The sequence below is a fragment of the Thunnus albacares genome, chromosome 19 (genome assembly GCF_914725855.1).
Source record: "Thunnus albacares chromosome 19, fThuAlb1.1, whole genome shotgun sequence".
Classification (NCBI taxonomy): domain Eukaryota; kingdom Metazoa; phylum Chordata; class Actinopteri; order Scombriformes; family Scombridae; genus Thunnus; species Thunnus albacares.
Window position 1 is genome coordinate 36,440 of NC_058124.1, and position 26,803 is coordinate 63,242.

Genomic DNA, 26,803 nt, shown 5'->3' on the forward strand with positions numbered 1-26,803 from the left:
CTCTTGCAAGTTAGAGGCTGCAGCTTTCATGGCCAAAACACCAGTGCATGAATTAGAATTCACACTCACATAATGTCGACGACACAAAAACACACTCATCGATCAAGAGAGCGTCTTCTCATTGAAGTGTATACATGCTAAGGAATCTCCACCGAGACATGATTTCAATTTTTCTAATTTATTTGCATTAGAAAGCCATTTTTTCGAGTAAACAACATGTAAACTTTAAAAGTGTCAGAGGAAGCAAGATGCAAAAAAAAGTTAATCCGATGATTATCATTTATAGAAAAATAACTTGAAAAATGTTTAAGATGGTTACAGTCTTCTTGGGACTCTTTTGACTTTGATAAATTATTGCAATTCAAAGGCATGAGTGTTTCCAGTTCATTGTAAACACAATGTTACATTTTTGTACTGATTGCTCAACGGCGTACAGTAGAATTTGACTGAAGCAAATCCTTGACAGTGCAAAATCCACACCCTTCCATCAATGCAAAGCGTCTCTGGAATGTTTCTGAGTCTTGTTTCATCCCACAGCAAACAGTATACATACATAGGTTTTTACATCTCACCAATATCTCCCTTGTTTCTGTTCTGTCCAGTAACCCTTCCCTCAGGAGGAGGACCATGGAAGGTCATAGCTGAGGATGGTCTGAGCTCTGGTCACTCTCGCGGCTGTCCTCCTCAGTCACCAGCCTTGGCGAGCTGGCCGAGTGCTGCAGTCCCACTATCCCTGAAAACTCTGATGGCAGTAATGTCCCCTTTTTCACATTCACCAGTTCTTTCTCCCGTGCTGCTGCTCCCTGTTGGCCTCCCTTAACGCGCTTCCACTTCATCCTGCGGTTTTGGAACCACACCTTCACCTGAGGGGAAACACAAATCAACTGTCACACATGATGATTGCTTTTTTATAGTCTACAGAGCAGCTCATTCAGAAGAAACCAGTGGATAAGGATATCCATTATGTATTATGTATTATGTATGTCCTCAACTCCACAACATATGCAACAGACAGCTGGCTGTACAAAATATCCTTTTTGTACTAAAAACATTTAAAGGAAAGTATAAGAAGTTTTGGGCAGTCTGTCCTCATACAAAGCTCTCATGGTATATGTACGTTGAGAGTTTTTGATCTCTCTAATGATTCCTCTAGTCCGTAAGATGTGGGACAAAGCTAAAATGAGGCTTCAGCAGTCTGAATTATACAAATAAAGTGGGCATATTCCTGAGATATTCTTTTCACTTCCAAATTCCCTCTGTGGGTATGTCACAATTCTGTTATTTGATCGATCTTTGCTTGAACCACAAATAGTTCTGGTCCGCCATCATGAAATCCGCTCCAATCAGCTTATTTCTGCTTCAAGGAAGGAGGTGAGATCCTTGAGGAGGAATGAGCGAGGATACACAACCTTTGTGGACAGTCTTTTTCCGGCTGACACACCACTTTATTGGAAATGTGTTCAGACTGCTCAAATACTACTCACCACAGTTTTATACTGTTATACTGCTGGACGGACAACTAACAGAACCAACTCAGGTGTATAACTCCAAAGTTTAGGCTTTACTTGATTACTGATTTACCATAGAAATAGAAGATCTGTGTTCACCTTGACCCTCATTTTGGTTCCAGACAAGATATCTGGAAAACTACAAGTCAGATTTTTCACTGAATTTGGTATAGTCCACTAGGATTCTGGTGACCTTGTGACCTTTCCTCTGGCACCACATTGGTCCAAAATTTTCACTTGTACACATGATATTCAGTGTCAAAATCTAGTGGGCAGAATGTCAACCAAGGAAACCCATTTAACAGTTCAAAGCTGTTCCTCCAAAGCTGCACACCAACTCAAACACAGTGTGATTCCTCATAGAAATAATTATGTCTTCAAGTGTACACCCATGCATAAGTGTGTTTGGCTGACATCTTGGTGAATTTTTATTGTCCTCTGGGTGTGAGTATAATAGTGTGATAGTGTGAGCCAATGATTAGCTGATTAGTGTGGTGTTGTGGTTAGTGTCACAGATATGTGCTGATGCAGGGTCACAGCGGCCTGCTGGCTCGTCCCCCTGCCTCCTTTCCCTGAATCCACAGCTTATTTAGTATTTGCATTTCTCACTGTGATGAATAAGCTGCTGCATAAAATAGGGACATCCAATTTGGACCGATGACACAAGCGTCACCCCCTAGTCCTCCCGCCACTCCTCCACCTTCTCTGACACTCTCCCTCCCTGTAGACCCTCCACCATCCATTCCCCGCTGCTTACACCACCAATCTGCATTTTAACCCCACACTATAAACACACACACGTACACACTCTCCCAAACCTCCTCTTGTCCATCACTGTGGCAACTTCACAGTGCTCTTATCCTGTAGGTTTTATTTTAGATAGTGCTGCGTAGCCACTGAGGGTTAAATTTACTGAGTATATGTGAAACTCACTTTCTCATAGATCGGCCGACATCGGCCTATCACAGATACATCGGTATTGGCGTATATGTGCGCCAATATGAAAACGTTTTTTTACAGAACATATAACACAGAAAAAGATGCTTGGGGTGATTTAGAAATAGTGTCATCACATAGTTTGTCCAGCAGAGCGCACTCCGACTCCATTGTTTATAATACTCTCAACACTGTCTGCAGCACATGTAGCAGAATTTGCATTACAGCTGAGCAGATGGTGTCAAAGTCAAGTGGTGTCTTCACGTAAGTTGCTAACCAGTTTGTGAAATACATACCGGAAAGTTAATGAACAATGACCCCATCATTTTCCATATAAATGATGGGGTCTAATGTAACGTGAACCCTGTCCCTGACAACCACCATGTCACTCATGCTTATCACATCTGCCAGCTATAGTTTGTCAGTACAGTCAGTAATGAAGCAGATTGAAAGGTAAGCATCAGAGCAATATGTGGTTTAGTAGAGCAGTGATGGTATGTAGTACTGTACTTTAGTACAGTTCAGAGGTACTTGTGCTTTACTCGAGTATGTCCATTTGATGCCACTTTATACTTTCACTCCACTACATTTCAGAGGGAAATATTGTGCTTTTTACTCCACTGCATTTATTTCACAGCATTAGTTACTTTTCAGATCAATATTTTATATGTAAAATATATGATCAGTTTGTTTAATAATAATGCATTTCATATGTAGATTATTAAACAGTTTCATGTGTCAAAATTAGCTCTACCATGACAACATTAAAATACTGCTCACATGTACATGTCAATGAAGCAATATTCTAATAATTTATTAAATTAAATTAATTTAATTTAAATTAATTTATATATGATATATAACACTCTAAATTAGGCCATTTTGCATAATGAGTACTCTTATTTTTGATACTTTAGCACATTTTGCTGACAGTACTTACTTATGTACTTGTACTTAAGTAAGATTTTGAATGCAGGACTTGTTATTGAACATTTTTTTTCAGTGTGGTATTGCTACTTTTACTTAAGTAATAAGTTAACCTAATCTGACTACTTCTTCCACCACTGGTAGACACTAGAGGACATCAGACATTTTGCCAGTGACTTCACTAATTACATTAAGTTTTTTTTTTTTTATATATATACCTAGTATAAAGACAAATTCATTAGTGAAGCCTAAGCTTAGAATAGAACAGAACATATAGAATAATATAAATAATATCGGCATCAGCTCCAAAAATCCAGTATCGGTTGCCCTCTACTTTCTCATAAATGACTTGGTGCTTATAAACCTATATATACTATAATTTAAAATCTATAACTCTGTGTTTTGTCTGTCACTAAGTAACTGCAACAACTTCAAAAGGTCTCAGCTTACGGTGCCCTGTAACTGACATTATACAACATATACATATTATTTATAATAATTTTTAAAAATTAACATTAAGTCAGTTTTCCGAAAGTCATAGGTTTCAACCATGCACAGTGGATTCATGAGACTGTGCTCATTTATTTGTATGTAGTTAGGGTGCACCAAAGACTTCAAATTGTTATTGGATGTGGACGTTTTTCACTTTTGATGGGGCTGGGTGAGCTGTGCCCCCCAGAGGAGAAATGAATGGATTGAAATTAATTCTCGCATGACTGGACAACAAAACAGTTTTCAAACAAAATGTCTAACCATATAATAAAGTTGATATGGTGACTGTGTTAGCAATCAATTGCCTAATACATTAAACATATACAAATAACATTAGAATTCATTTGGAGTTGTGTTTCTGTCCATCCAATGCATTTAAAGCTGTGTGTCATTTAAAAAGATAGCTGATATTAGTGAAGGGTCAGGAAGGCTGGAAATGAAGAGTGGACAGTACAGTTATATGCTATGTGTCTTAATTATTTGGCTAAGATGTCTCTCTAAGATTCTTTTTAGCCTCTTTCAGCTTACTGTTTTGATTTTACATCACACAACTTTATTGTTTAGGTTCAGTCTCAGTGCTCTTATCATTTGTCAATGAATAAGCTCTGATAAACCCTCTGTACACTACCTGCCCAGTACCAAACAGCACAGTTAGATATTAGCTGGTGAACATAGTGGCACATTTAGCAGCTTGAGAGACAGATATTTTTCTCAGGAGTTGGTAGAGACCAAACCAGAGCTAAAAGCAGAGTGAATATTGGACTTACAATCAGTAAGTGGACACAGACATGACTCCAATGAGGATGCTTATGTTGCTGGATGTGTAAAAAGACAACTGTTCGTTAAAAAGTTTGCCTTAACCACTTTAAAAGTTATATACTGTTTGTCAAATGTTGTGTGGCCAAAGGATATTTCCTTCTTAACCTGCTTTTAGCCTGCCCCAGCTTTGGTGCTGGGCGGGTAGTGTGTAGTAGGTTTTTCGTTTTTTTTTGCACTCAGAATGAACCAAAACAGTCTATCTGCCCATAAAACCAAAACAATGAACTAAAAGTGAGCCTTGGAGACAATTCACTTTTTTACAACAAACACTGTTCACAATACACAGTCATTTGATCCACTGTTCATATAAAAATATTAATTAGTGCAGCAGCTGTGGCTAAGGAGGTAGAGCAGGTCATCCACTAATCAGAAGATCAGTGGTTCGATTCCTGGCTCCTCCAGTCCACATGTCTAAGTATCCTTGGGCAAGATGCTAAACCCCAGATTGCTCCTGATGGCTGTGCCATCAATGTGTGAATGATTAGATTCCCTCTGATGGGCAGGTTGGGACCTGTATAGTAGCCCCTTCCATCAGCATATGAATGTGTGTGAATGGGTGAATGTAACTCATAGTGTAAAAAGCGCTTTGAGTGGTCGGAAGACTAGCAAAGGTGCTATACAAGTACAGCCCATTCACCATTTACTATTTAGCTATTAGGTTTGGCCATGAGAGGGCAAGAGGATGTATTTTATGACACTAAAATACTCATTAAAGAAACAACCTAATTTAACATGAGTTGTAAATCTGTACAGTACTGTAGGTGGGAAGCCAAAGCTTTAAGATAACAGTTAAGATGTTAAAATGTCTCAGGATTTAGAATCAACCCTCATGCAAAGATTTATTGGACTAGTGTTGGGGACGCATGGAGAAGCAGCCAATATGAGGGGGAGTGTTGAGGGACTGGGCTCCAGACAGGAAGGCCTAAGTCCTGGGTGAATTGTCCTGGCTGCTGTCTCAGCCAAAACACTGATTGGTTTTAGCCAACAGACCTCTGAAAGCACTGTGCATGTGGGGGTGCTGAGACTGCGGGGTTGATGTTGGACAGAAGTGCAGCTAGAAATGGTTGGACTGACATCAACCCTATACACAGATATCTGGAGTACAACAAAGCTGGACTACCAAAGATTTATACATATTGCACATATATAGCTGTTTCATCCTTCTATATCACTGGCAGAAAATCTTCCCCACATACAGGAAGTGACAAATCTTAAGTTAAAGCTTCACTCTATTTTGTACAAATTTAGCCCAGTACTAACAAATTGAGGAAGAGGCAGACAGCCACTGGTTGTCATTCATTTTACTACAATGCGAAAGGTTAGTGTCAGTAAAAGCAGACTTTTACTGTAGGGATATCATCTGTGGTGACCCAGAACTGGAAGGACACTGTGCAAAGCTGTGAGCTTGACACTTGGAAGGAGGCTCTCGCTGCTCTGCTGACTTACACTCACCCTGAAGATTTTGCCCATCTATGCAGCAGGTTGCTCACAAGTGAAGCAGCACATTGATCATGCTGCGACTTGCCTTGCTTCCAGGAGCACTGCACCATTTTATCAGCATCTGTTTTACTTGCTGAATAACATTTCTGTCTAAGCTCATCCCCCCTGCTCTCATGTTAACCCTCCTGCTGTTTTCAACATATTTAAATCTGTAATTCTAATAATTTTTCTCTCTCTGGATTGTAATAATGTAGTAATGTTTGATTGTAGTAATGTTTGTGCTCCATTTTGACTCCTCAGCCCGGGATCATGATGCTGAGAGACAGGCTGCCCATGCTAAGCTTTGTGCTTAACATTAGCATGCCAACATGCTCCCAATGACAATGCTAACAGGGTGATGTTTAGCAGGTATAATGTTCGCAATCTTAATTTAGCAGGCAAGCATGCTGTCATTAGTTTGGCTCTTAGTATTGGGCAAATTAATTAGATTAGCTAGATACAAAGTCAGATAATCACCACATTATTACATACAATATATTCAGTTCATCCTAAGGGGCACATGAATTTCACCAAATTTCATGACACTTTACTTATAACCACATACTATATATCAAGCTCATGGTGGTGCTAAAGGAAAAGTCAATAGATTCATCAAAATTAAATTCAATCAAAATTTCATTGCCATATATCCAGTAGTTATTGAGATTTTTACCAATGGATTGACATTGCCATCCATAGTATACCATAGTATACAATAACTCTAAGTTTCTGTTCAGCACATTTGATAAACTGTTCAATCCCCTCAGACCAATACCTGCTGAACTCCACTCATCACAAAAATGCAACGAATTTGCCTCATATTTTAAATCCAAGATTATTAACATTTGAAACAAAATAACGGCTTCTTCTGCTGCTGCGAGTGACTTCTCTTCTTCCACTTAGTGCCATACCGCCATCACCCTCTCCAATTTCGCTCCAATTCAAAGTTATGAGCTGCAAGAAGTAGTACAACAGTCAAGCTCTGCTACATGTGCTCTTGACCCAATACTCACCAAGTTGTTTAAAAGTGTTCTCAACTGTTTGGTAAATGATGTCCTTGAAATTGTTAATACCTCTCTACTCTCTGAGTATCAGGATCAGTATCAGGATGCTGATATTTCAAGGATACTCAGTGGTTTGGAATTGATTAGCCTCTGAGCATGCTAATGTTATAATAACGAGTATGCTAATGTCAAAACACTGACGGCTTTTTCTCTGGTGAAATCTTTTACAGTTGTTTAATGGGAGCCATATATCATGTGTGTCCATCCACAAAGTGATGGATGTCGCTGTGTCAGAGGATTCTCATAGAAAAATGAACTATTAGAGCAAGTTTTATTGTATTAAATGTGTAACTATAAATATGGCTACAAGTCTAGCCCATGTGTTTTAGCCCCATGTGATAGAAAGAATGCAAGTGTATTTCCCAAAATGTTGAACTATTCCTTTAAATGTTTTGGAATTCATTGCTCAGTGGAAGATGATGATGACTCTTTACCTTTTGGGCCTCATTCATGAAATGTTTGCATTCACTATTGGTTGTTGTTATTATTAATCATATTTTTATTATATAAGTTGTCTGCACCAGTCATTTAACAATAATCAGCCCTGTCCTGCTTTTCACCGTTTTTGGATAGTGAGAGAGATAGGTATGAAATGCAACAAAGGTCCATGGCTGGAATCAAACCAGGGACGATGCAGTTATGTGGCATGCACAGTAGCCATTCAGTTACCAGGGTGCTCCAACGGAAGACACTTTTTGAAAGAAAAGCAACGCTCAATGTCACAAAATGTTCATGATGAATGTTCTGTATCAACAAAATGGTCACAGACAAAATATTTCTTTTGTTTTACCAACAATATAACAGCTTATTTATGATTATGTTTAGGCAACTTAAAGCACTGGTTATGAGATAAATGTTTTGGTTAAATATTGAAAAAATTTGACTGAAACACATGGCAGGACCTGTTTACTTATACACCTAATGAATGTAACACCTATGTACCCTGACCACTTCTAGTTAGATAGTCTCTATAAAGAAATATCAGACATGGTTAATAGGGGTGCGCAAAAAAATCGATTCACATAAGAATCGTGATTCTATCTCTTCCGATTCAGAAAAGATTCAGAAATTCCAAGAATCAATTCACATTTTTCAGCCTTGCCATGACGCTGTTTTCCATTTTTTCCTGACATGAATTAGCTTGCTAAATCCCATAGATGGCACAATGACGCCACCTTGGACCCAAATCCGGGGGCAAGAAGCAAGTGAAGTGTGTGTCATGGAGAGGCCGCAAGCAATGGAGTACATGACAGAAATCTTACTCAGGCTGACATTGAGTAGCAAATGTTTACATTTGATTCAGCATGATCTTTTTTCTTTGAGACCTATAAAAGTGTCTACTGCAGGCAAATGGAAAGAGTAACTCAAAACATCAATCTAGAATCAAATCTATGAATGTATTGAATTGAGAACTGATTTTGAATTGCAAATCAAATTGATTTTGAATCGCAAATCGTTTTGAATCGCAAATCGATTGTGAATCGAATTGTGACCCCAAGAATCCGAATTGAATTGAATCGAATCGTGAGATTTCCTGAATCGTGCACCCCTAATGGTTAATATCATTGTCTTTATGGATAAATATCACATTCATTCATTAATGGAAAAATCGGAAACCTCCTTCATTTGGTTTAAATGAGTGAAATGAAACATTTTTCTTTTTACTGATACTAGCTGATACACATCATCACAACTTAAGCCAAGCAATGCCTAAGTTTTTTGTGTTTTGATCTGCGTTTTTTATTTATTAGGGCCCGAGCACCTAACGGTGCAAAGTCCCTATTGTATTGTGAAGGAATCATTATTATTATTATTTTCTTTTTCTTCTTTTTCCAAAAGAAACACATTTTTGAGGGGCTAAATGTGCTCGAAAATGTATGAAACTTTGCACATTTGTCAGAAGTGGTGAAAAATGTATTACTTTATGGGTCTTGGGCATGGGTGTGGCAAAATAGCTTGAGGGTGCCCCCTAGAAAATTTCAAATTAAAAGCCCCCCCTTTAAATTTGACGTAGATGAGAAAAATTTGGTATGCACATGTATCATGCCCTGAAGCACAAAAAAACCTCTTGGAACCATACCCTAAATCCAACAGGAAGTCAGACATTTTCAATTTAATTTGCAATTTTTGCGCAGATTTTGCCATTTCCAGGTGTTGCTTTTAAAATGAAGCTCTCAGATTTAACCTGAGAGCTTCAAATTTGGTCTGTGTCATCTCAAGACCTTTGTGATGAACAGTTATCAAAATCTTGAGTTTTCATTGAACGCTTTTGCAAACTTGTTTTGCCATGTAAAAGGAAGTTGTTGTAACTTTAAAGTACATCATCCAATCCTCCCCAAATTTGTCATGCTTGATAAAAGGTCTCAACCTGAAAACATCTGTGTGTTGATATTGACTCATTGTTACAGTGCCACCTACTGGCAACAGGAAGTTACAGGTGCTGTACTTTTGCGATCTCTGCCCAGGAGGTTGAACACATCCACTTCAAATTTGGTCAGAAATGATTTAAGACCTGGATGAAGCTACATTGAGAAGATTGTGAGTTTTCATTGATCACCTTTGCTGTGGCGACAAAGCAAATTTCAGTGTTTTGCCTTTGCAAAACAAACTGTTGTAACTCGACTAAACATTGTCAGATCTTTCCCTACTTTCACATATTTGATAAGAGTCCTGGTCTAAAGAAATGTATAGGCCAATATTGAATCACAGTAATAGCGCTACCTACTGGCAACATGAAGTAATAGGCCCAGATCCAGCTAAAATTTGGTCAGCTAAGTTGTAAGATGCTGATGATGCTAAATGGTGAAGCTTTTGAGTTTTCATCAAAAGCTGTTGCCATGGCGATGCATTATTCACCATGAAAAAGGAAGCTGTTTTTGAGGGGCTAGGGATGCTTGAAAGCTCACAAAACTGGCATGGCTCTTGGGCTTGGGTATAGCAAAATGGCTCAAGGGTGCCCCCTAGAAAATTTCAAAGTTGAAACCCCCACCTTCAAAATTGATGTAGGTGAATAAAATTTGGCAGGCACATGCATCATGTACAAACACACAAAAAGCCTTTTGAAGCCATACGGTAAGTCCAACAGAAAGTCAACCATTTTGAATTTACTTTTATTTTTGCTCCTTTTTTGCCATTTGTAGGCATTGTATTTTAAAAAACTCCTCCTAGGCATTTGAGTGGACCTACTTCAAATTTGGTGGGTGTCATCTTCAGAGCTTTGCAATGAAAACTCATTAGTTTTCGTGGAATGCCCTTGACGTGCCATGCCAGTCAATTTGCATGTCTCGCCATGAAACAGGAAGTTGTTGTAACTCCACTAGGCTTGATCCAATCTGTCCCAAATATCATATGCTTGATAAAACTCCAGGCCCGAACACATCTACGTATCAATATTGACTCATAGTCATAGTGCCACCAGCTGACAACAGGAAGTCAGCTGCCATTTTAGAACAAAGTTGTTTTGATTTTCATGAAATTTGGTGGGATCATCAGTCGCCAGAGAAATTATTTTTGGGGGAAATTTTTGATAGACAGGAAGTCAGCCATTTTGGATTTCAAGTGTAAATTTTCATTATACGAACACACGATTGGGGCCTTTAGGATGTGCAAAAACTCATGAAAATTTGCAACTATATTTGTACTAGTAAGTATTGCCATTTGATATCACAAATGGGATTGGGCGTGACACGCTGGCTTATAGCACCAACAGTGTAAAGGCCCTATTGTATTCAGGGTTCCTACAACTTAAGGTAAGTTAAATTCAAGACTTTTTAAGACTTTTTAATGCCACCTGAAATGAAGTTTAAGACAAACGTCGCAATAAACACAATTGGGGAAAAAAAACACCACATCAATTACACAGGGTTAAGAACAATTTTACCCAAATGTTTATTTTAACATAAAACATTACTGTTTGGTCCAGTGAACAAGTTTCATTTTTAAAAACACTACACTTTGCTTGCAAAAAACACAGTATAACATATACGCTTGTCACAGCTATGGCATGGATTGGCAGGCTTTCTTCAGTTCCTCCTCCACCTGTTGCAATTCTGCCATTTTTTCTTTGTAATGCCTCCTTAGCATGTTTGATTTGGTGATGAGCCATCAGGGTGCCAGCCTTTCCCTCAGCTTGTGTGGCCAGCTGATCAGTATCATCCAACAGAACTTTTGCCACCTCAGACAGACATTTTTTCGTCTTCTTAAGTTCCTCGATGCACGCTGCAGCTGCCTTTTGGTGCTGTGATGCAATTTCATGTTTTCTTTTTCTTTTCCTCATCCAGGTACATCCTGTACCTTGACCTGGCTGATGCAGCTTAGGACAGCAGCTCCTTAGTGATGGGGACCTTGAGGACACCCCCACAAACGGTGACATAGTCACAGATCAGTCGCTGGGTGACCATTGTTTCTTCTTGCATGTTGCAAGTTTCAACTTCTTTGTTTACTGAGAAGCCTCTCTCCACTGTTGCCTGGCCGTGCGATAGGAGAAGAAGCTTCTTCTCCCATAGCTCAGAGTAGCGTTTGCTCTGGAAAGCATGATGGAGGAAGACATCCACCCTTATCTCAGTGGGTTGGTAGGAGCGGAAGGTGTCATTTCTAGCCTCAATGGATGACAAGTCACAAAAGTGCTGTGTAATCACGTCACCTGCAAGAAACAATGCAAAGGCACAGGCAAAATTCAATAAAAAATGCAAACACTTTATTTAACAGTCACACAAAGTACTAGATAAGAACCAGGCAAATTCATAGTAATAATATGCACGTTCTGGATACCTAACACTTCTTTAGATGCTATTTACATCACTCTTAGTTTCTTTTACATTTAGAGACAGATATCATAATGAATGCAGAAAGAAAACTTAAACTGCTCTTACCCTCTCATACCGGCTGAGACACCTCCTGACAACTGCTTATCGTGCAAAAACCTCTGGACAAGATTCCTCATCTTGCCCTGGCACCATTCTGGATCAGAGAACATCTTTCTAGGGTCCAAGCAGGCCAGCTGCCTCACAGTGGGATATTTTAAGGGGCTCTTGTCTTGCACTTTCTGCAGGATAGTTGACATCACCTTGATGCAGTCCCTCTTAAACTCTAGGGCTCTGAGTTCTCCTGTCTTTTCCTGTCTTTGGAGTTCCTGACAGGGATAATGACAGTAACCTATGTAAAAACTAGGAAATCCATTTTCTGGGTCCTGGTAATATTTTAAACAATAACTTGATACACTACCTTCAGGGTTGATTCTGCACCAAAGCCACTGTTCACTTCCTTAGGATGGACCCAATTTCTTTTGTCACCTACGTCTATTCTGGCTAACTGGAGTGGACTGATGTCCAGAAGGACCTCCCTCTTGATGAAATGCCACAAAATACACTGAACAGAAAAGATAAAAATGTAACCCAAATAATTACAACCATATTGACTGGACAATGTATCAATATGTAAACACTGCTTTGCTTCTTGGTATAATATAAATGTCATATCATGTATATATGTATTAAATCAGAAATACAAACAAAGCTCAGTAGTAGAATATAATTACCTTCATCAAGTCTGCCAAATCATTCACAAGGAATGGCATCATTGGCTGATCTGTCTGGTAAGTGGTCAGGAAGGGTTTGAAGCTCCTGATGACAGACATGTAGAAGTGACGTTTTGCTATGATGAGAGGATCTTTCTGTGCCGCTTCAAGGGTGTCAAAAGATGAGGTTCCTGGATTTGGTAGCCTCTTGGTCCTGACTGCATCCATGTACATGGTCACTGAAGGCCATACCTCTAAAGCCCTCTCCACAGCTGGTAGGTTCTCAAGCCACCAGTGGCCACAGAATGGCAGTGGAAATTGTGTGTGTGTGCATGGCCCTCAGGACCTTGTCCAGTTGCCACATGACAAAGCTGCCTTTGCAAGCATTATGTAAGGCTTGGAGGCCACAGTTTCCTACTACAATCAGTTGAGCGCCACCATACTGCTCTGCCTGTTCTTGCTGCAGTAGCTCCAACTTCCAATTAACGTTTGGGCCGTCCATGGAGACAGACAACAGCTTACGCCTATCCAGGTCCTTGGCACCTTCCTGAGAATAAACAATGATGAAGCACATGAAGCATATAAAAATCATACTGGATAAAGATTTAACAAACTGTAATACAGCATATTATCTTTGTAACAGATGGAAGGCTGACACAGAAAAGGTATCAATAACAACATCATTTGACACAAGTTAAAGCTGAAGAACCAACAATATAAACACCACTTGTACAATATAATGTGATCCAATACAACAGCCATAACTTTTACCTTTATAACTATCCTCCTGAGACCCAGCTAGTCATTTTTGTGTACTGTAGTACACATTTTATTTTTGCTATCTCCCTAACTGTACATGCCACTTTAATGAGTCCTGATATTCCTGAGAGGGGACAGCTGTGGCTAAAAAGTGACATCACATTTAGTGGTTGTGTGCTTTCCATTTTCCCATTCCCACTCTTTTCAAAATGGAGGGCATCAAAATCAGCATGTTTTATGAGAAAAGGAGAGTTAAGCATGATTTTCATAGTTCAAATGTTTTTTTTATTGTAGGATTTTGATTAATTTAGTGAGTAAACAGGTCAGTTGTGATCTGTATGAATTTGCAGAACAAAACTCATTTACTTTCATAGGGAAAAACAGTTACTTTATCAGTGTGTACCGTAGTACACGTCAGGATTTGGTACTTTTTTTTTCCAATTTCTTATACTGTTGAGCTCTGTTGCTGTGGCAGAGATGTTGTGAGATGATGAGAGAGGAGAAGGTGATGAGTATGAGCCAGATGAGGAAGTAAAGAGTAAAGAGATCAGAGTAAAAATGGCTTGTTGTGTGTGTGTGTTTGATTGTGTGTGTGTGTGATCAAAACACCGTTTTCCCCCTGGGTCTCAGGAGGATATAGCAATGTTCACTTTTGACACTGTCAGAAAGATATTAACTTAATTACATCATTTGCAGTGGTGTTGAACTGGACTGCTTTATATTGACAGTTTTGGTCGCACATACATGCATGAGATAGGCAGAGGAAATTTTCAATCTATTTGCCACCTACTTACTTTGAAATGGCGCAGTAAATCCTGGGCTGTTCCATGTCCCATGAATTGCGACCCCAAATATCTGGACAGGACGTGATCTTCGCACCAGTAGCAGACGTGCAGGTCCAGTTGTTTCGTTTTCGTGGTCTGGTTGAGGCTCTCGTCAAACATTAAAACAAACGCACCCTTGTTAGCATCTGCAACAAGCTGCTCAGAAATGTACGGGGCTAATCCAAACTTGCCAATGTAGGCCGTCTTGTCGGCACTGCATGCAAAAGTGTGGGCAATGTCAGAGTCGGGGAACATGGCGCGAAATAAGTCTCCAACTCCTTCGTTTGACTTGTAGGACTGGTGTTTTGTTACGGTGTTCAGCAACCACAGTACCTCTGCTTTCAATGTAAGCGTACAACCAAAAATTGTCCGAAGATGTGGTGCTGCGGTCCCGGTTGTTGATGATGGGGGTGGGGGTGGAGGCATGGTGGAGACGACAGTAGAATAGAACTGCGAAATACCTGGTGTTTGTTGGCAGCTTGATTTTGAAGCTTTGTGTTTCGCGCTCTGCATGTGCGACTCCACTGCTTTAATTCCCATCATGTCGAGTTTAAAACACTTCTTGCACAAAAGGGGGGAGGTTACCACGAGGGGCGTTCGGTAAATTATTTAAAAAAATAAAAAATGTATCAATTATTTTGAGATTTGAATCTAATTACAATTAATGTAATTAATGTAATTTAACAAACTCCTAGAGATTTGAACCGACCTACTTCAAACTTGGTTGGCTTCATCTTAAGTTATCAAAATCATGAGATTTCATTGAACGCCCCTGGCATGGCGTGATGGTCAATTTTCATGTCTCGCCATAGAACAGGACATTGTTGTAACTCCACTGGACTTTGTCCATTCTGCCCCAAATTTCACAAACTTGATTGGAGTCCAGAGCTGAACACATCTACATGTCAATATTGAGTCATAGTTATAGCACCACCTACTGGCAACAGGAAGTCAGCACTATGTGACAAACTACATCTGATCTACATGGAATTTACAAGGTGTGGTCTACAAAAGATATATGACAAATTGGCATAATTAGTGGGTGCTCTCTAGCAACACATAGTGGACACAGGAAGTGGTATTTAACTCCTTTGTGCAACATCAGATATTCATCACACTGCATATGCATGTCAGGCGACCTTCACTACATGTATTGCTGAATGAATGATGCACTTGTGTAGCACTGTCTGCTGGCAACAGGAAGCAAGCCTTATGTGACTAAGTTCCTTTGATTTACATGAAATTTAAAGTGTGTGGTATACATTTGCTATACATCAAAATATAGGCTTTTTCCATTGGCAATTTTGGCTACACTGACTCAAACCATGCCACATTGATTTGGTTTCCAAAATGAAATTTGTCTATCCATCATTTTACAACTTAGACTTTGACCATTAGTAACAGCCATGATGTATACAACCCACTGCTATTTGAGTCAAGACAAGCACCTCATCAATTAAAAGACACACTTTAAAGAGGGTAGCCTCTGAGATCGAAATCTCTGTTGTGCTGCGCTGATGCGCCAAGTCAAACCAAGACAAGCCAAGCCAACACATGTATGAAAAAGGCCTAAAAATGTTTTCTAGCACCGCATAGTGGACACAGGGAATAATTGTTATCTCCTACATACAATGTCAAATGCTTGCAGCTTTAATTATTACTCTTTTCTCCCCAAAGAATCGCATTTTTCAAACGGTTAAACATGCTCAAAAAGTCATGAAACTTTGCATGTGTGTCAGAAATTTTATGGATCTTGGGCATGGGTGTGGCAAAAAGGCTCAATAGCACCCCCTAGAAAATTTCCAATTCGAAGCCCTTCCTTCAGAATTGACGTAGATGAACAAAATTTGGTAGGCACATGTATCATGTCTAGACGCACAAAAAAGCCTGTTGGAGCCATACCCTGAGTCCAACAGGAAGTCAGCCATTTTGATTTTACTTTGCAATTTTTCCATGATTTTTGCCATTTCCAAGCATTGTATTTTGACAACCTCATCCCTGAGATATATACCAACTGACTTGAAATTTAGTAAGTGTCATCTAAAGACCTTTGCGATGAAAAGTTATCAAAATGGTGAATTTTCATTGAACTCAGTGGCAAAGTGGTGAACTTCGATGATTCGCCATGAAAAAGGAAGTTGTTGTAACTTGAATATACATTGTCCAATCTGCCCCAAAGTTCTGGTGTTTGTAAAGTGTTCTGGTCTGAACACATCTACATGTCAATATTGAGTTATAGTCATAGCCCCACCTACTGACAACAGGAAGTCAGCCTTTTATGAAAAGCATCATCTGATTTACCTGAAATTTACAAGATGTGGTCTACAGTTGATATACAGCAACATGATGTATAATTAGTGGGTGTTCCCTAGTGCCACTAGTGGACATGGGAGGTGATATTTAACTTGCTGGTGCAATGTCCGATAAGAGCCCGGTCCCGAACACAGGCACATCCCAATGTGTGCAAGGTGCAAAGCCCTGATAATCATTGCTTGCAGCTTTATTTTTTTGTTTTGTTTTGTTTTATGCGGAAACTTGATTTAATTTTACTCCTGAAATATATATTTATTTTGTTTAATTGTATTTATTCATTTATTGTTTATGATTATTGTAGCTTTACTGTTCTTTTATTTTGTTCTTTTTCTTTGGTCTTTGTATTGTTAGGAATGTAAAAAAAAATAACAAAAAAACAAAAAACCTGATCACCTTCTAAGAACTTGTATGGCACTTTGCATACAAAAACCCCCATGAATAATTCATGTTGCAATTCAATGTTCTCCAAAGCATATTCGGAAAGTTAGTAGCATAGAAACATAGCATAAACGGACAGAGCTGATTTTGGGTCATTTCAATCCTGTGCACCTCAAGACAACATCAACAGTCACAATCAAGCAGCCATTAAATCTTTACAAACTAACATTTTAAATTCTAACTTCTTTGGGAATACGCCTGTTTGATGTCTTACCCAGGGTCAGAGAAGAAGATTGGTATCACTTTCATCTCTGTGCATCCAGTACAGAGATATGTCCAGGACACAAAAACTGCTAACCGAGCTGTATCTTGCATTTTGTTAGGTAGCAAGCTATTCACCAATACAGTCACAAGCCTCCTGAGTTCTGCTTCTTGTGGAGTCATGATAGTGTTCACACCTTGCAAACCAGTTGTTGCTCAAGAAACAAATTTTGTATTTATAGCCTATTTCTCCAAACAAAATGTTAACAGGACATCATCTAGTTTCCCTCTGTTCTCTGTGTTTGTGATAAGCTAAACACAAACACAAACCATGTCTGTTCTGGACACACAGATATGAAACTGATATTTATTATTTTATCTGAGCCTGGGAAAGGGACCAATTTCCCAGAAGGTTGGACTGCTCCCTTAAAAGATTAATGGATCAAGGATTTTAGGCCAAACACTGTATATCATTCTACTTTCAACTACATTTACATGGACAAATCAATGGACAAATTTCACTTTTATCAGAGTATACCATGAGTATATGTACTCCTCTGAGGATCTTCCCCTTTTCATGGCAAATTATATCTTTGAAGACTAAAAGCATGAGCGCTGTTCTCAAGACAAAGGATGACTACAGTATTACTATGGTGATTTATTACCTTCCCTGACATTTCTTTTGGATCTCTGCTTAAAAAAGCTATCATACTATTCTCTGGTGTCAAAATATGACTCAAGTGTTTGTTAGTGAGACCTGTCAATTTTGTTTCAATTCTGGTAATAATCTTTGCAAACAGAGGTCAATAAAAGTCACGGCTCATATCATCCTCCTGTAATTGTATTCATGGCTTGCAGCACATTAGCTTGTAGAATTTTTCCTGCTCCTCCTGTTTCTCTGCCCTCACAGTGATTCACAATCATTCAGCAGGTACTGTACTTGTCGTTCCGTGAGGTCGAGGTTGACAGCTATTTCGTAGCGTCTCAGTCTGGTCAAATAGTTGTGGTGTGCAAACTCGGACTCCAGTTCCCGGATCTGTTCTTTGGTGAAGGCTGTGCGCTCCTTCCTGGGCTTGCTGTTCATGTCTGACTTATAGCTCCCGTCTTGGGACTCTGAAATGAAAAACAGAACATTTTCCAGCCACAGCTGAGTCTCCAAAAGAGAGGGGGAGGAAGAACAAAAAAGGGGGTTGAAAAACATTGGGGGGGGGGGTTGATAAATTGCAGGGGCCCATCTGAAACAAAAATAAAATTAAAGCAAGACGATTAGGAGTGCCAATCACCATTTATTGCGGGACATTGGTGATGCATATGGTGGAATACAATCTGAGTATATATGTTATAGACAATTAGTCACACTAATGTTTGGAATTAACACTCATATTTAGCACCTATTGTACAAATCAAATTTGTTTTGAGTTGCAACTACAGCCCTAGATCTGGGGACACTGCAATACCTATGATAGGCCAACAGTTTAGCCAGATTATCTAAACCACTTTATTCATGTGAGTGCACCCAAAATGGGTAATTGAACAGTGAAGTGTTTGTGCACATTTGAAGCAGTCTGAATAATGATTTAATCATTTGCCTTCTTTTCCTTTCAAAATATGTAATATGTTTGTTTACAACCTGTCTGATTTTCTGACCACTTGTGTTACGTGCCCTATCTGTCTTCTTTGTAGAGATGTTGAGATCCACCCCAGAATGATGAATCTACAGCACTGTAGCAAGGCAAAAAGTAGAGGTGTGGAGGTTGGGTTGACAGATGGGCGTGTAACAGACTGGTTTTAATGTGGGCGACCAAAGCTTGCAGTCTGTCATAATCTAATAATTAATGATGGATTTTTGTTTTTTTAACTGTAACCACTTTCCCTCACCTTGAAGGAGTTGTTTGGCACAGGGGCGTCATGTGGTATATATTATTGCACAATGCACAATGCATATATTATTGTTTACACCAAACCAAGTTGTTACATGTAATTGTCTGCTTTGGCTTTGGCTTGGTTTATAATCCAACTGCCTCCTTATCAGTAACTGTCTACAACCAGTTCCAGCACCAGAGGAAAGTAACTGGTTGGGCATTTGGTTTTTGTGGGCAGGCTTTTGTAACTCTTTGTAAAAAAAAAAAAATCCTCTTACGTCCATTCCCTGATGCTTTTCAGTGCTACAAATTAGTTTTGGCAAAATAATTTAGCTGTTAATAATAGCAAAGGACAACAAGCTAACATTATAGTTAGATCCACTAATGCAAAAGTCACTTTAAATAGGAAAATTTAAAGCTCTTTTTATGGCATGAGCTGAGATTGGTTATTCATACTTGACACTGCGGTTAACACAACCCTAATTTGCAACACTTCTGCGACTGTGGCTCTACTAGCTTGTTGATGAATAATAACATACAGAAAAGTGACATTAGTTTATATGCTATTTTATTGAGGCTAATTAAAAATTCTTAAGGCCAAAACACAGCGCCCCCAAATGGCACGCATCGGACCAGCCGCCCCTATTATTTTCTATGTACAACCCTCACACCAGCAACGGATAGGCACCGCTCCACAACACTTCACATCATGGTCCTTTTTCCAGCTGCACTGACCCTGAAAAAAAAATTTCTACATAAAAAGCTGTTCTGTACTTCAATACAATGTTGGCCCAACTACAGATGTTATTTACTAGTTTGTTGCTTGCTTTTCACAGTATTTCACTTGTGCCTGTATCTAAGAGGAAAACATTAATAAATTATTGGTTGAACTGCTGCTTTCAAAACATAACCTTACTGCTCACATTATTACTTTTTCAAGTTATTAATCAAAAATAGACAACTCACCCATGGCTTTTTCTTGTCCCACGCTGTATCGTAGGTAACTACTATACTGATGCAGTGTGACACTGTGGCAGTGGTGTGTTTTCAGCTTTATCCTATTGTGAAAATAGAATTGAACAACTTCTAAAGCCATCCAATCTCAAATATCTGAGGGGGCATGTGCTCCCTCAGATTGAATGGGCACGAGGCCTCTGGTTTGGCAATTTTGGAAATTTCTAGTAGAGAGTAAGATGAGGAGATCAATACCAATCAATAAAACTCCAGGAAGTCACTGCTCCCAGCCAAGAAATAGTCTCGCACATTACTGCTTGTAAAACCACAATGTGTTGTTTTTCAACTTTAGTTTTTGTAAGAATTTTTCAAAAAAGGATATAATGGTTTAACTCTTAATATACTGTACAGACACAAGAGTGGTATCAATCTTCTCATCTAACTCTTGGCAATTTCCCAAAAAGTCAAACTATTCCTTTAAATAAGTGTTTCAGTTGCCTAAACATAACCAAACCTTAGCCATAGTGTATTTGACATAACCACAGTTTTTCTCTTAACCATATACTGTAGTTGCCATGCTCAGATACAAGAAATCATATTATATATATATATATATATATATATATAATAAATTAATTTACCATATTTTCATAGTTCATCTGGATGTTTTAGATAGAGCCACAGGCCACATTTTAATATAACCTCAACAAGGCACTTTAGTCCTCCTCTACAATATTTCCTGCATATAAACACTAAGCTTTCCCCCGATTGTTCATGCTTAAAGGATGAAATCATATTTTCCTCACTCATATTGTCTGTCATTACAAATGCATTTCAAGTATCCCTTTTATGCATTTGTGGTCAGTGAATGGTGAAAATGAACGGAGCGTTTCGAAAGTAATCCTTCATAGTGAGAAAACACTGAATAATAATCTCTACTTTATTCTCCAGTCTGCAGTGCATAAATCCAGCTGACATTTCATTAGTTGTGTAAATGTGGGATGTGCTGACAAACCACAGTGTGCCAGGAAAGAGACGCTGTCTTTGCCATAACATGAGACTACAGACACTCAATGTTTATTAGAATCGCAAAAAGACACTGGCTAGAGTCATATTGTTTCATTCAGTCCATTTAATTAATTAGCAGACTTTGTTTGGCTTCTTTCTGTCTTCTTCTCATCTTTAATTTACAGTGGATTTGTGCTTTCAGTCACTGTGACATTAGAAATCACTGTAGTAGATAAATAGTGAGGTAATTTTTCTCAGCTTCACCATTCACACAGACTGTTCGTAGCAGGGCTGTTGGTCTATAACTACGTATATGTCATCATCACTAGATCCTTTTTTAAAGGACATCAAGTCCAGAAAAAACTTTGTAATAAAAGCACTGTGGCTTCTGTAAGTGCCAATGAAGTTAGAGTTAGGAAATTGGATTTGGGTTAGGCTGCTGGCAGTTTCAGCATATCCTTTCGAAGTGTTCAATCTGTCACTCAAGGCTCCCTCTCTCCTGGCTGGGACATTGACACAAGGGGAATCGGAAAATTCTCCACTTGGCACCGGCTCTGAGTTGCTCGTCAGTGCGGCTAAATGATGCAGATATGGTGCCTGCTAAATCTTGAATATATGCTAGAGAAGATAGGATCTTTTGTGTTTTTTCGCTATATTCATGGGGAGCATATGTGTGCAGATGTAGAGCTTTAAAATTTATGCCAGGAAGTTAAGTTTTATGCTGTGGATACATGACCTGCGCTTTCACCATCACTTTCATTTTTTCACCAATAAGTCCCGCCAACAGTACAGATTAATTTGTTCAGTCATGGTGGTAATATCTGCCATGGAGGAAACTGAGGTCATGAGCTCTGTATTCTGTCTGGGACTTTAGGGAGTCTAGCCACCTGTGGAGCATTTACATTTTACAATTAAAAACACTTGGTGGATGGATGTTATAAGCTGATTGGTGAGACTGTGTTGAGAAAACAACTTCACCATGAGGTCCATTTAGTAGCTTTTCTGAAGCTATTGATCAAACCATCTGATCTTCATCAGCAAATGAAATTTGCTCAGTTTTCATGGAATTATAGATTATAGATTTTTTTTCTGAGTACTTTAAATTCATCTTTTCCACAATGGCTTAAAAGCTGTATATTATGATATACTCTACATTCTGACATATTTTAGATTCAATCTCTTTAAAAAAATAAATAAATTATTCAATATTTCCAGATCTGAATTGCTGGGAGTGTGGGCAAGGCTTTGACATTTAGCACAGCATTTAGACCTTTCTTTTGGGAAATAAAATGTACAGAAAATTTAACTGAATAAAAAAAAATGAAGTCCAACTTCTGAAAAACATTAAGGCATTATTTTTTAGTGTCTGGTCAAATTTTTGACAGTAAAGTTCTTAAAATCCCATTAACGGTCCAGAATTGGTTGATTTCAACTTTTCAATTTTCAATGTATCTCCTTAATGCTTAGCATTGGATCAGAGTTAATTTAACACTGAGTCCATATAAATAATCCTTATGCTCATATTTATATATGTTCACACACATAAAAGTATAAATAACTTTGTTTTAAATCTTTAATCTTTAAATCTTACAATCAGGGTTTCTTAATCTTTCCTACCACCTAAACCTCAGTTTTACTTCCTCAAAGAGAGTTGTCAGGTCAATTTTAAAAATGGCATGTTATTTTAAGATCCTAATTCCAAATATATCCCATAGAAATGATGATTCAACCCATTAAATCATCAAGTTACTTATATTGTTTTTAGATATATACATACAACCAATTTCAGACAAAGACATTTCTTGTGAGCCTGTCTGCATGTTAATGGACCCTTAATGGGCTCCTGAGTCTGAGGCTGACAAACTCTTCTCTAGACCAGCTGCAACAGAATCAACTCAGCTCACACAGTGGACAGTATAGAGTCTGGCGATACGCCACTTATCTCTGTATTTACAGTTCTATCATCTTTTATCAGTTTATTTTATCAAGTTATTTGTTCTACTTGTTCTGTGTGTTGATCTTACAATGGCTGAAAATTTATTTGGCCTTTTGTATTTAACAATAGATGATTATAGGTATAAAACAATAGCTTTATCATCAAATAGTTGAATGAAGTTTTTAAAATTTCTTTCCAATTTCTTACGTACTTATCTGAACTAAAAAAGATTATGAAAGGAGAGTTAAAAATGTATTAAAAATACCAGCATTGTTATTTTTTATTTTTTAATGTTTACAAGCATTCAGGAAGTCTTTAGATCTAGATCTAATTTCACTTGAATTTTTAGGTGTAAGACACACACAAAAAAAAATCTGCCACCTGTATCATCAGTATCACAATTAATAGTTTAAAAGAGATTCCAAAAATACTTGTCTAAATATGGAATGAAAACTATGGGACTTTATAATATAATAGAATAATGTCAATACCAATAATATACTGTAAAAACTCAGTCTGCAACATTTCATCTTAAAAAAGACAGTTCATTTTTGATGGAAACGAGTGAAACAGTCTCACCACAATGGCAAATCTTCCAATTCTTGTCTTAAAATAAGAATTTTGGACTCACTAAAAGCTAAATGACTTGTTAAGATGAAGATTTTTTTTTGCAGACTAAACAACAGAAAACTGACGTTAACAAAATACATTTCAAGAAAAATACGTATGGAGAAGCAGTTTTTTCTGCAAAGGAGGTGAAATAAAATTGTCAAAGAGCAGGTTCTATTAAAATATGAAGCTGTGAACACTGTAAATAACAGTTACACTTTCAGAACCAATCAGGATTTTAATCTGTTAATCAGTGCTATTTATTGGCATTTGTTTGCTGTTGTTTGACTGTCATAAAGCTTAGGAAACATCTTACCTGAAATTTCATTCTTTCCTTTAATGCTCCTCCTGTCAGGGTCATCTGATGACAGACTCTGCCGGCCATACTCCCCAGACACACACGATGCCCCTGTGGGTTCACCACTGCCCAGCCCGGGGTTGGTGCCACACAGCTTTGGGCCCCCTGCGCACAGTTCCGGGTCTGTGGCCTCGAGTGGCGGCAGACAAACGCTGTGCCGAGCATTAGGCAGGGGCATCTGCGGGGGGATGGGCCAGCTGGGAGGGTGCTGAGGGTGGAGGGGGTGCAGCTGCTGGGGCAGGTGGCCCCGGTGGGCTGGTCCACCAAACACCCTGTTGTCATCTCCTCCCCGGTAGCCACAAGGGGGTGAGGAGCTGGGTAAGTCCAGGTAGGAGACATGGTCACTCCGGCCGTGCAGGGTCAGCGGCGATTGGGTGATGGCAGGGTGCAAGCCCTGGGCCGGGATGTGAGGGCTGCGTAGACAACCAAACAGAGAGTGATCCATGGTGTGGGGTGTCCTCCAAACCCCCACTACTGCCTGGCAGATTCAACCAAAAACTCTCCAAACAACAAGCAAGGAGAGAAGAGAAGGAGTCAGGGATGTGGGCAGCCTAGGTCCCAGCTCCTCCTCTGCAGCCCCTCTCAGTTCAGAACTCCAGACCCCCCTAATTCCCAAAGAAAGCCAGTTGAAGGAAGGCAGAGACGGTGGCGTTGAAAGAAAAGGTCTCTGGTAATCCTGAGCATGCAGACGGTTGACAGGCGGATGGTAGGTAAACAGTGAGAGGCTGAGGAGGATCTCAGATGACAGCGGAGAACGCCAGGACCAGTGTGGAAGGAGAGGGAGCTTCCAGGGAAGTTATGTTGGCTAGAGTGAGGGAGGGAGAGAGGGAAGGAGGGAGGAGGAGGAGGCAGAGGGGGGGATGTTATATATAGGGTGTAACCTGAGAGGTAGGCTTGGTCACTGGCTCACTGCTACTGACCACATGCATGTGATCATCCTCCAAAATGCAACGCACAATAAATCTGAACCATTCCTATAGCACTGCCTCAGGAAAAGTGGGCAATTTATTTTGGAGCTGAGCTATTTGACCTTGCAGAAACTTTTCTAGGAAATGCATTGCGTCAGCTGTTGGTTGTTGGATGTGGAGCCGGAGAACTTAGGATCTGTGTTTTCATGGTCTGTTATTCTGTTGATGGTTGGATGTTAGTTAAAAGTGACATAAGATTTACTCTTAGTTTTATGTGGTGGTGAAATTACTGCAAATACATTGGCAGTGATAAAATACTTAAAGGGGTTCAAGTTGATATGCCTCCAACATTTTAGCTCATTGCTGTCAATGTGTTCTGCACTGACTGTTCATGCAAAACAATTCCATCGATGATGCTATGGTTTTCCTGTCATATTTTAATAATGGAATTTGACTTACTTGAGCCTCTCCTTAGAGACTTGACTTGACTTTGGACTTTTCTCTTTGAAGACTCGACATGACCCCGTAAAGACTTGACTGGTCTCCCTAAAGATTTGATTTGAACCCCCAAGTAACGTTTTTTAATGGGGGTGATACCACTCCCCAGGGGGCGTTCAGAGAACATTGGGGGGTGCTGGAAGCAATATTTTTGAAAGGGGGGCATTGAGGTGTTCTTGGGAGGCTTTTGTGTATGTCTGTTTTTAATGCCAGTTTAGTCCTACATTTGAATGCACTTGAATGAATTTTCACAATTTTATCATTAGATTTCAGGGTTTTCGTATGTTTTTTCACAGTGCTGTCATGTCTATTTTCCTCCGTTTTACATGTTTAACTACAGTCAAATTTGTGTATTGGGCTCTGAGCACTTCCAAAATGTGTGTGACCTATGCTCAACACTGTACCTGAATGCCTCCTGTGTAGATACATGGAGCTCTTGCTGATGCTGCTCTGCTAAACGTGCTATGCTTTCTGTGTAGATACGGGGACACTGCTGAGTCTCTACTGTGTTGTGCTGTCATTTATAGTTGCGCTAGCTTCTCTGTCCTCTCCTCTTCTCTATTTGTTTGTGTTTATGTTAAGCTTAGTTTGTAACGTATATAAAAATATGACAAATTCTTGTAAATATAGCTACTGGCTCAAACCAGCCCCTCCTATCAACCAGCAGCAGAGGGAGGAGGACAGGAGGAATGCCTGATAGTGACTGATGTCTGTACTCTTCATTTTTTCTAAACTTCACTCAGTATTTTAATGTGAGGAATATTATTTATTTTACTGACATTTTTTGATTTCTTTCCAGTGAGATATTATTGGATTGTTTGTTCCACTTCAAGTCACAGTGTTGCTGTGTGTCTGTACTTCGTGTCTCCCAGCTTTTGACTGTTTCGCAGCAAAACAACTGATTTTGGATTTTGCATCTTGGATTATCTGATCGATATATCCTAGATGTGACCGACACCTGGACTGAGAAAACAATTTAAGACCATGGACTTCAAAAGACCAAGGACAGTAAGCTGGCAAGTCAGCTTGGCCTAGCTAGCTTAGCCTTGCCGTACACCAGACCAAAGTGACCCAACAAACACATTTCGTCAAACTTCACCTGTGTGAAGCAGGACCTCTGACTGTCTGCATTGGGATATATTCCTTCCTCTCGGTTGGACTGATACCTAATAACCTGAACTCGGTCCTTGAACAAAAGAGGCCGGTGAGCCCACTAGCTGGCCTGGACTACTTAGTGTAGCCTGGCTGTATTCTGGCTCGACTGTGTTGCTGCTGGTAACCTAGCAATGCTTGAAACTTTATTTTATATTTTATATTTTATTTACTTTATTGCACTGGGCAAACAGGATGGGAGCAAAGAAGGTAAGCACAGTTACAAAAGAGGAAGTTGAAGAC

The 26,803-nt window shown here is 39.2% G+C and overlaps 1 protein-coding gene across 1 annotated transcript; it reads right to left on the minus strand.

Annotated features, from left to right (window-relative positions):
- Positions 1-200: 200 nt before the first annotated feature.
- On the minus strand, positions 201-24,933 carry LOC122969245 (homeobox protein MOX-2-like). The gene is made up of 3 exons (XM_044334784.1): positions 23,961-24,933; positions 18,216-18,388; positions 201-863 (listed from the first exon to the last, which is right to left on the minus strand). Exons 1-3 carry the CDS (start codon positions 24,445-24,447, stop codon positions 636-638), a joined length of 888 nt encoding a protein of 295 aa, XP_044190719.1. The 5' UTR covers positions 24,448-24,933; the 3' UTR covers positions 201-635.
- Between the last annotated feature and the right edge of the window lie 1,870 nt (positions 24,934-26,803).

Excerpts from the sequence above, each read along its gene's own strand:
- LOC122969245 (XM_044334784.1), bottom strand. The coding sequence starts at position 24,447 with ATGGATCACTCTCTGTTTGGTTGTCTACGCAGCCCTCACATCCCGGCC. Across the intron at positions 18,389-23,960 it reads AGGAAAGAATGAAATTTCAG|AGTCCCAAGACGGGAGCTAT; the intron begins GTAAGATGTTTC and ends TTTTCATTTCAG. Across the intron at positions 864-18,215 it reads TCGACCTCACGGAACGACAA|GTGAAGGTGTGGTTCCAAAA; the intron begins GTACAGTACCTG and ends GTTTCCCCTCAG.